At 53.7% G+C, this 12,508-nt stretch overlaps 1 protein-coding gene across 7 annotated transcripts; it reads right to left on the reverse strand.

The window, feature by feature from the left end:
• Positions 1–742: 742 nt before the first annotated feature.
• LPAR5 (lysophosphatidic acid receptor 5) lies at positions 743–11,691 on the reverse strand. Of its 7 annotated transcripts, XM_028121176.2 has the most exons (5): positions 11,443–11,691; positions 8,810–8,896; positions 8,613–8,687; positions 2,404–2,576; positions 743–2,114 (listed from the first exon to the last, which is right to left on the reverse strand). In XM_028121176.2, exon 5 carries the CDS (start codon positions 1,896–1,898, stop codon positions 789–791), a length of 1,110 nt encoding a protein of 369 aa, XP_027976977.1. In that variant the 5' UTR covers positions 1,899–2,114; positions 2,404–2,576; positions 8,613–8,687; positions 8,810–8,896; positions 11,443–11,691; the 3' UTR covers positions 743–788. The 7 variants fall into 7 exon arrangements, with proteins under 7 accessions (XP_027976977.1, XP_027976980.1, XP_027976976.1 ...); XM_028121179.2 differs by lacking the exon at positions 8,613–8,687; XM_028121175.2 differs by lacking the exon at positions 2,404–2,576.
• Positions 11,692–12,508: the final 817 nt, after the last annotated feature.

Here is a 12,508-nt window from a genome sequence, read left to right on the forward strand (position 1 = left end):
CTAGATGAAGCGCCAGAGGCAGAGAGAGAGAATTTAGGACCTAGAATGGAGGAGGTCTCGGAAGTGGGGTGGGGTGGAAGGAGAAAAGACACCTAGAAAGGGCTACAGGGACCAGGCTCTGGGGAGAAAACACCCTCTAACTCACATTTCTATCCTGCCCCCAACCACCCCATGCTGCGTGTCAGGTCTAAATTGTTACAAGTCACTAACCAAGAATGAAACCGATTCTGTCTGTATCCAGTAAACTCTTGTATCCTGCCTCCATGCTGGGCAGGGCAAGGCCAGGTGGAAATGAGAGTGGGTGGCACCGAAGGCACTAAGACTGCTGTGGTTGGTCTAAATCCAGGACACTCATTTTCTGCTCCATCTACCAGCTCTCCATAGTGTTTCATGCCCACACCAAGGGCATGTCATCCAGTCGTCTGCCTCTGCACTGGGGAAGCTCACAGCATCACTCCCTCGGGACTGGGGAAGGGATCTGCCCCATGCCCACCATCACCACCAAAGTAAAGAAGGCATTTCCACCAGCACTCTTCCTTCCCTGTGCCCCTGGCTCCCCGCACTTGGTTCTCTCCTGCATTTATGGGCAGGAGTTGCCACCCAGAAGTCCAAGCGCCCATTCACTTCCCTCATGTACACACCCTGTGAGTGTGCGCGTGTGAGCGGCGCGGGGCGGGGGGGTGGTGGTGGCGGGGGTGTGTGTGGCGGGGGTGGTGGCGGGGGGGGGGCGGGGGTGGTGGCGGGGGGGCGGGGTGAAACACACAGGAACGCGACCGCACGATGTGCGTTCAGAGGGCCGAGTCCTCGGGGCGCTGGGTCCTCAAGGGCGTCCCGAAGTTGGAAGGCCCAAGCAGCTCCTGACTGGCGGGAGCCGGACTGGTGATGAGGGTGGTCTCGGTGGGCCCTCCGGCAAGCGCCCCCTGAGCCCCGTTGGTGGCCAAGGTCCTGGCGCGGAGCGGAGTGCCCAGGCCGCGCAGGGTGTTGCGGAAACCCTCGGCGCTGAAGTAGTACACCAGCGGGTCCAGCACGCAGTTGGCGCCGGCCAACAGCACCATCACCACGAGCACCTGGCGCACCCGGTCGCAGGCCTGGCCGCTGGCCGCCACCAGGTTGCCCCGCAGCAGCCCGTAGACGGCCAGCGTGGTGTTGTAGGGCACGAAGCACAGCAGGAAGATGACGAGGTTGGCCAGCAGGAGGCGCACGGTCTTCCGCCGCCGCTGGTTCCGCGTGGCGTCGGGACGCGCCAGGGTCCAGAAGACCCGACCCGACGAGTAGAGCATGGCCGCCAGGGGCAGCAGGAAGCCCAGCGCCTCGGCCAGCAGCACGAGCGGCAGCAGCTTGCCCTTCCACAGGCTGTCGCCGAAGCTCTCGAAGCACAGGTGTACCTGGCTGCCGTTGTAGCTGCAGGACGAGGGCCGGTGCACCAGGACGAGGGGCACGGCGAACACCACGATGAGCGCCCACACGCCCAGGCACAGCAGCCGCGCCACGCGGGGCCGCCGCAGGTGGCGCAGCCGCAGCGGGTGCACGATGGCCGCGTAGCGGTCCACGTTGATGAGGGTCAGGAAGATGCAGCTGCCGTACATGTTCGTCTGGAAGATGGCGCCCGCCGCCTGGCACAGGAGGCCGGGGAAGGACCAGTAGTGCCGGACGTAGTAGGAGATGCGCACGGGCAGCGAGAGGGTGAAGAGCAGGTCGCTGGCCGCCAGGTTGCACATGTACACGCTCACCACGGAGTGCACGCGCAGCGCGCGCAGGAAGACCCAGAGGGCCAGCGCGTTGAGGGGGAGCCCGGCGGCCAGCACCAGGCTGTAGGCCACCATGTGCAGGCGGTGGGTGCTCCGGTAGTCAGGGCACAGGGGAGCAACGCTGGAGTTGTTGGCAGAGTCGCTCAGCATCGTACCACAGTGTGAGGAGGAGCTAGGCAGGGGGCATCATCGGGCACGCTAGGGTCCTGACATCGTGTTCATCTCCGGGGTGGAGCCTGGTGGCTGCGCAGAGACCCTCGTCGCCTCGCCCCGCCGGCAGGGCATGGGAATGTGGGCTATGGCTGCAGGGCAGATGGCTGTCAGGGGTTGGATGCTTTGGGGCACCGCTTCATCAGCAGTGGAGACCTGGAATAGGAAGGCAAGCCAAAGTCAAGATTATGCAAGGACGGGGTAGAAGTCACAAATGTTTATCCAGCTAACCTGGCTGGCCTCTTGAGTCTTTTCTCAGCCTCAGATCTTTCCCCCACTTTCCATCCGGCCAGAGTAGCTTTCTGCAGTAAGGCTATGTATAGCACGGTGTTAGAGGCCCAGGCTCTGGAGTCAGACTACCTGGGTTCAAATCCTGGTTCTGCCAGCTTGCCTACCTTTGTCCTCAGAAAGGTGACTTAATCTCTCTGAACCTCATTTTCCTTACCTGGGGAAAAAGGTGGTGGTGGTTTGGGGGGGGTGTCTCCTACTTCACGAGGTTGTTAGATTAAACGAGATATGCGTCAAGTGCCCAGGTTCTGCTAATAATATCTCTCCCTTTCTTCCTTTCTTCTACAGATGTTTACGGAGCTTTAGAAGGTTCCAGGAATGTTCACAGCCCTGAACAAAACAAAGGACTTGCCCTCGTCTACTTTACATTCCATTGAAGGGAGACAGATAATAAAGTGCAAGTAAATAGGTATTATGTCAGATGGTAAGAAATACGATGGAGCACCTCCCCTGGAACTCCCCAGCTCTGCTGGCTCCCCATTATCTAAAGAATAAAGTTCAAATTCCCCAGTACAGTACAAAATCTGAGCCTCATTTATCACATCCATGGTCGCTCCCGTGTGGGCTGTGTTTGTGGTCAGAACAACCCCGGTTCGGCTTGATTGTTTGACCACTCTCTCAGTTTCTTCATCTGTAAAATGGGGATAATAACATAAAGGGCTCTCATGGGCTGATCACACACCAGCACAGTCCTGCCAGGCAGGGGAAGATGCTGTGGGTTGAACTTTCCCAGGTGCTCCCCAGGGGGACCTGCCTAAGGAGCTTCCCACCTGGGGTTCTGCGATGGAGGGAGAAGGTGGTTTTTTAGTGAGGGTTCAGAGGGGACCCTAAGTCCAGACAGTGTGGCAGTGAGGCAAGGACGTACCAAGGGCACTGTCAAGGCCACTGGAGAGAGCAGCTCCCGGCAGCCACAGTGCTCAGGCAAAAGCTCGTGGACAAAGGATGTGGCCAGGAGATAGGAGAGCCGGAGGACAGGGCATGGTCTCAGAATCCCACCCTCCTTAACGCCCTAATGCCACAGAAGCTACTCTTCCATCTTAACCCCCAAATTCCATCTTTGGGGGGCGGGTAAAATATACACAACATAAAATTTACCGTTTTCACCATCTTTTTTTTTTTTTTAAGATTTTATGTATTTGACAGCGACACAGCGAGAGAGAGGGAGCGCAAGCAGGGGGAGTGGGCAGAGGGAGAAGCAGGCTTCCCGCGGAGCAGGGAGCCCGACGCGGGGCTCGATCCCAGGACCCTGGGACCGTGACCCGAGCCGAAGGCAGACGCCTAACAACTAAGCCACGCAGGCGCCCTAACCAACTTTAAGTATACAATTCAGTGACATTAAGTACACTCACAATGTTATGTGACCATCACTGCTATTTCCAGAACTTTTTCATCATCCCAAACAACTCTATACCCGTTAAACACTAACTGCCCATTCCCTCCCCACACTCCCTCCAGCTCCTGGTAACCTCTATTCTACTTTCTGTCTCCAGAAATTTGCCTATTCTATTTGAATTAGTGTTTTCATTTTCTTTGGGTAAATACCCAGTAGTGTAATTACTGGATCATAGGGTAATTCTATTTTTAATTACTTGAGGAACCTCCAGACTGTTTTCCACAGTGGCTGCACCAGTTTGCATTCCCACCAATGGTCCACAAGTGTTCCCTTTTCTCCATATTCTTACCAGTACTTGTTATTTCTTGCCTTTTTTTCTTTTTTAGAGGGGGGAGGGGGCAAAGGGAGAGGGAGAGAGAGAATCTTAAGCAGGCTTCACGCCCAGTGTGGGTCCCAACACGGGGCTCTGTCCCACAACCCTGAGATCATAACCTGAGCCGAAATCAAGAGTCGGATGCTTAGTACACTGAGCCGCCGGGCGCTCCTCTCATCCTGGTTTTGATTTGCATTTCCCTGATGATGAGTAATGTTGAGCATCTTTGTCTGCTGGCTATCCGTATGTCTTCTTTGGAGAAATGTCTGTTCAGGTCCTCCGCCCATTTTTAAAATTAGATTATTGGTATTTTTTTGGTGTTGAGTTGTGCAAGTTGAATTTGCCTATCCCAGACACCTCATTTGAGTAGAATCATATAATACCTGTCCTTTTGTGTCTGGCTTCTTTCACTTAACATAAAGTTGTCAAGGTCCATCCAGGTTCTAGTATGTATCAGAATTGCAATCTTTTTTTATAGCTGAATAATATATTTATATACATTTTTTGTTTATCTATTCATCTGTCCATGGTTACTTGGGTTTTTCCAACTTTGGGCTATTGTGAACAATGCTATGAATATGGGTCCACATGCCATCTGAGGAGCAAAGTCGTCCAGAGACCCTGAGCAATTATCCCAAGATACTGGATTTTATTCCTCTTGAATTTTTTTTAAGATTTTTTTTTTTTTTAAGGGGTGCCTGGGTGGCTCAGTCGTTAAGCGTCTGCATTCGGCTCAGGTCATGATCTCAGAGTCCTGGGATCGAGCCCCGCATCAGGCTCCCTGCCCCGCAGGAAGCCTGCTTCTCCCTCTCCCACTCCCCCTGCTTGTGTGCCCTCTCTCACTGTCTTCTCTCTGTCAAATAAATAAATAAAATCTTTCAAAAAAAAGACGATTTTTTTTTTAAGATTTATTTATGTGAGAGAGAGAGCATGCATGTGCCAGCACGAGTGGGGAGTGGGGCAGAGGGAGAGAATCCCCAGCAGACTCCCACTGAGTGCAGAGCCCGAAGTGGGGCTCACCGCAGGCCTCGATCCCAGGGCCCACCATATCATTACCCGAGCCAAAATCATGAGCCAGACGCTTAACCAACCGAGCCACCCAGGTGCCACTTACGATTTTATTTTTAAGTAATCGCTACACCCAACGTGGAGCTTGAACTCATAACCCCGAGATCTAGAGTTGCACACTTCACCGACAGCCCACCAGGTGCCCCGGAACTGCTTAAATTCTTACATGGAACCAAGCTGTAAACCTGACTCTAAGTAAAGCTTTCTTGTGGGTTTCTTTGTTCATTTGTTCTCCCTCCAACCATGACGACCGGCAGTTTAAGACTTGTAAGAGGTTCAGTAGAACAGTTAAAGGAAATAAACATTTCCTCTGCAAAATACCAATTTCAGGGGCGCCTGGGTGGCTCAGGTGGTTGAGCGTCTGCCTTCAGCTCGGGTCATGATCCCGGGGTCCTGGGATCGAGCCCCACATTGGGCTCCCTGCTCTGCAGGAAGCCTGCTTCTCCCTCTCCCACTCTCCCTGCTTGTGTTCCCTCTCTCACTGTGTCTCTCTCTGTCAAATAAATAAATAAAATCTTAAAAAAAAAACAATTTCAACAACGAAAATCATACCAAATGGGGCTGAAACACGCCGAAAAGCAAATAAAACCAGACTCTTTCTCTGACACATGCCCCACCTCCCATTCTTCTTTTTTTTTTTTTAAGATTTTATTTATTTATTTGAGAGAGAGAATGAGATGGAGAGAGAGCATGAGAGGGGAGAGGGTCAGAGGGAGAAGCAGACTCCCTGCTGAGCAGGGAGCCCGATGTGGGACTCGATCCCGGCACTCCAGGATCATGACCTGAGCCGAAGGCAGTCGCTTAACCAACTGAGCCACCCAGGCGCCCCCACCTCCCATGCTTCTTTGCTCCAATCACACCACACTAATAATAATTCTGCACAGACCTTAATGTGTTCAGGACTCTGCTCTTGCACGTGCGCTGCAGGTTCTTCTGCTTGGAATGCCCTGCCTCCCATTCTCCAACTGGCCAAGTCAATCATTTCTTAGGACTCTGTGAAGCCTCGCCTGCCTTCCTCCCTCCCCACAAGGCAGATGTCATTCCACTTTGTGCACAGTTCACCATGGGTGTCCCACCTGTGTTGTAATTAGCTCTGCTTAGTCTGCCCCTCCCGTTAGACTGTGAGCTTCTAGAGGGGAGGGGCTGTGGACTGTGACTGAGTCATATTTGTCTTCCCAGCCACTACCTCCATAAATGTTGAGTGAAAAATACTAGCGATCATTTACTGACCATTCACCATGTCCCAGGGTATTTTTTTTTTTAAAGATTTTATTTATTTATTTGACAGAGAGAGACACAGCGAGAGAGGGAACACAAGCAGGGGGAGTGGGAGAGGGAGAAGCAGGCTTCCCTGCTGAGGAGGGTGCCCGATGCGGGGCTCGATGCAGGGCTCAATCCCAGGACCCTGGGATCATAACCTGAGCTGACGGCAGATGCTTAACAGATGAGCCACCCAGGCGCCCCTACATCCCAGGGTATTTTATACACGTGGTCTTTAATCCTTCCAACAGCCCTTCGAGGTAGAGGTTTACCCTCATTTTTACAGGAAAGGAAACTGAAAGCTCTAGAACTCTGTCAGCATTCAAATTCAGGATTCAAACCCAGTTCCCAGCTGCCCCAGGGCTGCTTGCAGCAAGAGTGGATGGTGGCATATGAGGATGCATGCTGCCCAGAGCACCTGGTCCCTTACAGCTGCCCATAAGAAATCTGGGCCCACAGATAAACTGTTACTTCCTTATTTGCCCAGTTAAAATATGCACTTTTTAATAGCCCGTGTTTTCTCGAACTTCCAACACTGGTAACACAGACTCATCTGGCTTTCACACACACACCTAGGAATGCCCCTCCTCACGATGTCCTCTTACCTACTTAAGCACTTGAGTAGTTCGCTGCTTTGAACTTCTCAGGTTGTTTTACGTGTTTATTTGCTTCCATCAGCCCTGGCTAAATGGTAAGGTCGTGGGGTGGGGCCCCGTCCTCCATGGCTTTATTCCTAAGCTCACTCACACTTCAGTCTCCGTGCTTAGCAGGCCCATGTGACATTCGCTGACTGCCTGGAAGGAAATCTGTCCCCCCCACCCCATGTTCACACATCCTGTAATCTCGCTATAATATCTCTTTATCGGTCCCCCAACTGCTTCTTATCTTGCTCTATCTCGTCCACATGTATAACTCACTTAGTAGAAGACCATGCCCCCGAAAAGGCCTGTTTGGAAACAGCTTGCATTGGGGCGCCTGGGTGGCTCAGTGGGTTGAGCGACTGCCTTCGGCTCAGGTCACGATCCTGGAGTCCCGGGATCGAGTCCCCACATCGGGCTCCCTGCTCGGCGGGGAGTCTGCTTCTCCCTCTGACCCTCTTCCCTCTCGTGCTCTCTATCTCTCATTCTCTCTCTCTCAAATAAATAAATAAAATCTTTAAAAAAAAAAAAAAAGGAAACAGCTTGCATTACAATCTCAGAAACAGTTTACACTATAATTACAGTCACAGTTTGTCATTCTCAACCATTACCTGGAGAATCAATAGCTTCTTACAACTAGGAAGCACATAGGAGACAATGAATGAGTGAATGAATAATTATTTTCCAAGAATGCCAAGTATTTCTGTCAACCAAGTTACAATGTTAAAGAGACCGAAATGTATTAGGTGAGCTGCTACTTAAAGGTAAAGTGAGGAAGGCTTTAGTAAAGCAGATGGCCAATGCTTTTGTTACTGGATTCCAAAGTGGAGAAGTCCTTTTTTTTTTTTTTTTTAAGATTTTATTTATTTGTTTGACAGAGAGAGACAACAGCGAGAGAGGGAACACAAAGCAGGGGGAGTGGGAGAGGGAGAAGCAGGCTTCCCGCCGAGCAGGGAGCCCGATGTGGGGCTCGATCCCAGGACCCTGGGATCATGACCTGAGCCGAAGGCAGACGCTTAACAACTGAGCCACCCAAGCGCCCCAAGAAGTCCTTTTGGTCAAAAAGTCATCCCTCTCTGACAGATACACACACAATGGCCCAAGCCGGGCGTTGAGAGCTGCCAGGCTCCTGCCCTGGTCCCCACCCCATCTGCCTGCTTCCCTGGGGCTCCTGTCATGGAGCTGCATGGGCACAGTGCCAGGCCAGATGGCAAAGATGGGGAAAACTGCCAAAAAGGAGGCAAACAGGAAATGGAAGGAGGGCTCTAGCTGGGGGGGGGGGGGGGGGAGGGGGAGGGGCAGCCCGGGATCTCACCCCAATCCTGCCTTGAGAAAGAGGTCAGGTTGTAGAGGAGGTGGAGGAAGCGAAGACACAGCAGCTGTCCCAGAAAAGAACGAACACCGAGGCTTCGTGTCACCAGAGAGAAGGAGGGACCAGGAGGCCCCACATCATCTCAATAAGCTCCATGAGCACGGATGTGGTAACGAGCATAGCCCTACACATGTGTGCATGTGCAAAGACACACAGACATGTAGGCACACTAAGAGACGTGCACGCAAGATCCCTGCTAACGCACAATCACTATATATACACACCCGCTAACACACAAGTGGGTGCGTGCACAGAGGCGTGGACAGCTAGGCCACAGAAGGAAGAGCAAACACAGCCCTGGCCTTAGGGACAATATTCTTACCCGGACAGAGCATCAGGCAGCCTCGGGAGCACATCCCCATGCAGAGGTACACGAACAGATCCCAGCGCCAAGATCCTGAGGGGCCAGGGAAGCACGCTGGGGACTGCCCAGTGCACAGCACCCGCCCTCCACACCACTCACGCACCGGAGCCTGGACAGCCGCCTTCCTCCTCCCCCGGTCTCTTTCAGCTTCCTACCTGCACATGCGAGGCCTAGGTTCCTGACGGCCTCAGGGACTCTCGGGCCTGTCCCATTGCCCTCTGAGCTGGGCTGGGCACTGCTCTCTGCGGAGATAAGCCAGAGGGACAGAGCTATTTTCTGCCAGGCAGGAAGTGAGAATTGAGTAAAAATGGGCAGGAGGCTAGGTCACGGTCATCCCTCCCGCGCCTCCACACAACCTGCCTGTGCCTATCCACCCTTCTGGAGGCTGACCAGCCTTGCAGAGAGGGTTGAAGAGAAAGGAATAGGTGATTTGGGACAATGATGGGGGCAGGGAGGGGAGAGAAATAACTCTTCTTTGTCCAGCTTCCTCCTGTCCACCACACTCTCCATGCGCACCCCCCACCCCTCCTGCACATCTGCCAAATGCCTGGCTCTGTCTCCTCTCTTTAGTCATTCACATCCTCCAGAAGTTTGAAAAGAAGGACTCTCAGATCTCATTCTCCTTGCCCCAGAAGATCTGTTCTAGAACAGCCCCAAACCTCATTTTAGATTCCGGAGGCCACAGCTGGAAGTCACAGCCAGCCAGTGCGTCCCAGCCCTGTGCGTTCTAACCGCCCTGTTAGCTAAGTTCACTTCTGCCGCTGTGTGCGGGCAGCATTGGGAGGATGCACCCTTTGCCCACAGACAGGCTTAATTCTAAATTATACCCCCTTTTTAAAAGACGTTATTTATTTGAGAGAGAGAGAGCATGTGCATGCATGAGCTGGGGGGGGGCGAGGGGGAGGGAGAAGCAGGCTCCCCACCTAGCAGGGAGCCTGACGTGGGACTCGATCCCAGGACCCTGGGATCATGATCTGAGCCGAAGGCAGCTGCTTAACCGACTGAGCCACCCAGGTGCCCCTAAATTATACGTTTTAATACGTGTCTGTTCAGACCCCAGACAGACCCAAACTAGGCAGGAGCCTCCAGCAGAGGCTTACCCAAGTGTAAGCTCGCCTGAGGGGTCTATGGCGCAGAGGTAGTACAACGTCACCACAGTGAGTGGACGGCCTCTTCCTTCCCTGGGGGGAATGGGGGGGGGACACACAGGCCCCCCGTGGCTATTGTGCCCTATCTCCACGGTCCCTCTTCCTGTTCCAGGGCTGCTCTGCTTCTCCAGCCAAAATTCCTGCTCCAGCCCCTCCCCACCCGGCCCGGCCCACCTCAGCCTGTCTCTTCCTGCATCATCCAGTATCATCCTGCGCCATGTCTTCTCTCCCTGGGTATTCTGACCTCATCTCTCCCATTTTTTTCTGGGCAAAAGCAGAAAGCAAAGGTGGCCTACAGCTCAGGAATTGGTTTCCCCTGTGTGTGGATGTCACCTCACCACCCGCACATCTCCCTCCACCCTGCTTTCAGGAGCTGGAAAAACAGGAAATAAAGTCACCATCCAGAGAAGTCCCTCGGACCAGATCAGCCCGCAGCCACAGCCCTGTGCCCTGAGTCGTCCGTGCACATCTTACCCCTGCTTTGGGGCCTGGATGGGTCCTGCCCCCGCAGAGAAAGCCGGAGACTTCTCATCTTTGACCTTGCTCTGAACTTGTGCAGCACTTCTTGCATGCCTCTGGCTTCGCCCTCCCCCTTTCTGCTGCTTCCTTCCGGTGTCCCCCCCCTCCCCCCCCCCCGCCGCACACAAGGTGTCTATGTTGCTGGGGTATATTCTGGGGGCAGCAGGCCGAGTGGGGGGGCAACAACATCAGGCAGAGACAGATGGAGCTGGGCTCTGGTGTCTCTTGAGTGGCCAGGAGGTGAGGCTTACAGGTATGGGCAAGTTCCTGTTTTTCCCTCAATCCTTGCCTCCATCTCCCCCTGGGGCTACAACTTCCTCACCCTAAAAGGAGCCGGAGATACAACCTGGTGGGAGTTCCCCTTCTCGTCATGGGGGCTCCCCTAAATATAGGTAAGAGATAGGCAGCTGCCCTTAGTAGTGTGATCCAAAGTTATCCTAAGGCCTTGCCGACCTTCAGATAGTTCCCCCACCTGTGCTCAATATCTGAAATTCCATCCCCTTCATGCCACTCATGAGCCACATTCTGTCAGAGTTACAGGGACATTAGAGACCGTCTTGTCTAATCTTCTCATATAGAAGATGGACGCACTGGGTTTAAGCGGTGTTTCTCAAAGACTCCATTAAGATACACCTTGGCTAGCTGGGAAGGATAACCGCAAGAACACATCTGTGCCAGTAAACCCATTAGTGGAGTTTAATCAATTAGTTCGTTGTCATCTAGCAGAGGGTTTGACCTGGGGGGAGGAGGGTCCTGGAGTTAAGTTTTATCTGAGAGTGGGAAAGGGCTAGACACCACCCCAGAGAGCCCTCCTCAGTGGCTGTGGGAAGCCCAGGGTTCAGCATAACCATGGGGGCTTTGCGGGGGGGGGGGAGGAGAAGACACATCTCCCCAAGATGCTCCAGTGTGGGGGCCTTGGGCTTCAGAGGGGCACTCCCGGGTGTGCCAAGTGTGGTGGCTGCCTCCCCTGGCTCGCTCCCCTTTTAGCTTTTTATTCTATTCAAAAAGGTTCTCCAGGTCCCATGGCACACTCTTATCTCCATCCCCACCCATGAACCCCATTCTAAAGGAGGGACTTGTGCCCCCTGCAAAGTTCAACCCCACCGGTGACAGCCCCATACCTGTGCTCCCTGTGGCTTCCGCTGCCTGCTCTGGGCTTGGCTGGGCTAGTAGGACCTGCTCCTGAGGTGGGTGGGGACACGCTCTCCTGGCAGATCTCAGCGTGTCCCAGCTCCCTGCACTCACCCAACCCCACTCGGGGCAGGGAGAGAGAGGAAGCAATGCCCTCAGTGGCCTTTGCAGCCGGTCAGTGAAGAAAGCCCGGCCGAGAATGGCACTCAGTCCAGCCCCAGCTCTTGCCTACTAATGCCTCCCCCCACCCATTGCTGACACCCTCCCTAGCTTCCGGGAAGCTCAACTGGCACACCCACCCACTGATGCTAGATGACTAACCACCCACCCCGAGCTGTACTTACACCAGTTCCTCCTGGGTGTCTCTTTCTCTTTTGGGTTCCAGCAGGTAGTTTCGCGCTTGCCATTCATGGCCATGCCCCTCCCTGCCTGGGGCCATTCCTCCTTGCTTCTCTCTGGCTCCTGTAGGCTGTGAGCTCTGGGGGACGGGGGACTCAGACGGTAGCCCCTTGTTCTGCGCCCTCTGGCTGGGCCCCTTACTTTCTGCATCAACAAGGCTGGGCATGTTGTCCATGCCCAATAGACAGAAACAACTTAAAATTTTTTGAGTGTAGGCGAAAAAGATATTGCGGTCAAGTAAGTCTGAGAAACACTACGCTGAACAGGTTTCTCTATGACAGGACTTCTTTTTTTTTTTTTTAAGATTTTATTCATTTGACAGTGAGAGACACAGCGAGAGAGGAAACACAAGCAGGGGGAGTGGGAGAGGGAGAAGCAGGCCTCCCGCAGAGCCGGGAGCCCGATGCGGGTCTCGATCCCCAGACCCCGGGACCATGACCTGAGCCGAAGGCAGATGCTCAACGACTGAGCCACCCAGGCGCCCCGATTTTTTTTTTTAAGATTTATTTATTTGAGAGAGCGAAAATGAGAGAGAGAGAGAGAGTACATGAGAGGGGGTAGGGTCAGACGGAGAAGCAGGCTCCTCGCTGAGCAGGGAGCCCGATGCGGGACTCGATCCCGGGACTCCGGGATCATGACCCGAGCCGGAGGCAGTCG

This window comes from Eumetopias jubatus, unplaced genomic scaffold (assembly GCF_037043125.1).
Source record: "Eumetopias jubatus isolate StellerSeaLion01/CBP00866 unplaced genomic scaffold, mEumJub1_p1.0 scaffold_8, whole genome shotgun sequence".
Classification (NCBI taxonomy): domain Eukaryota; kingdom Metazoa; phylum Chordata; class Mammalia; order Carnivora; family Otariidae; genus Eumetopias; species Eumetopias jubatus.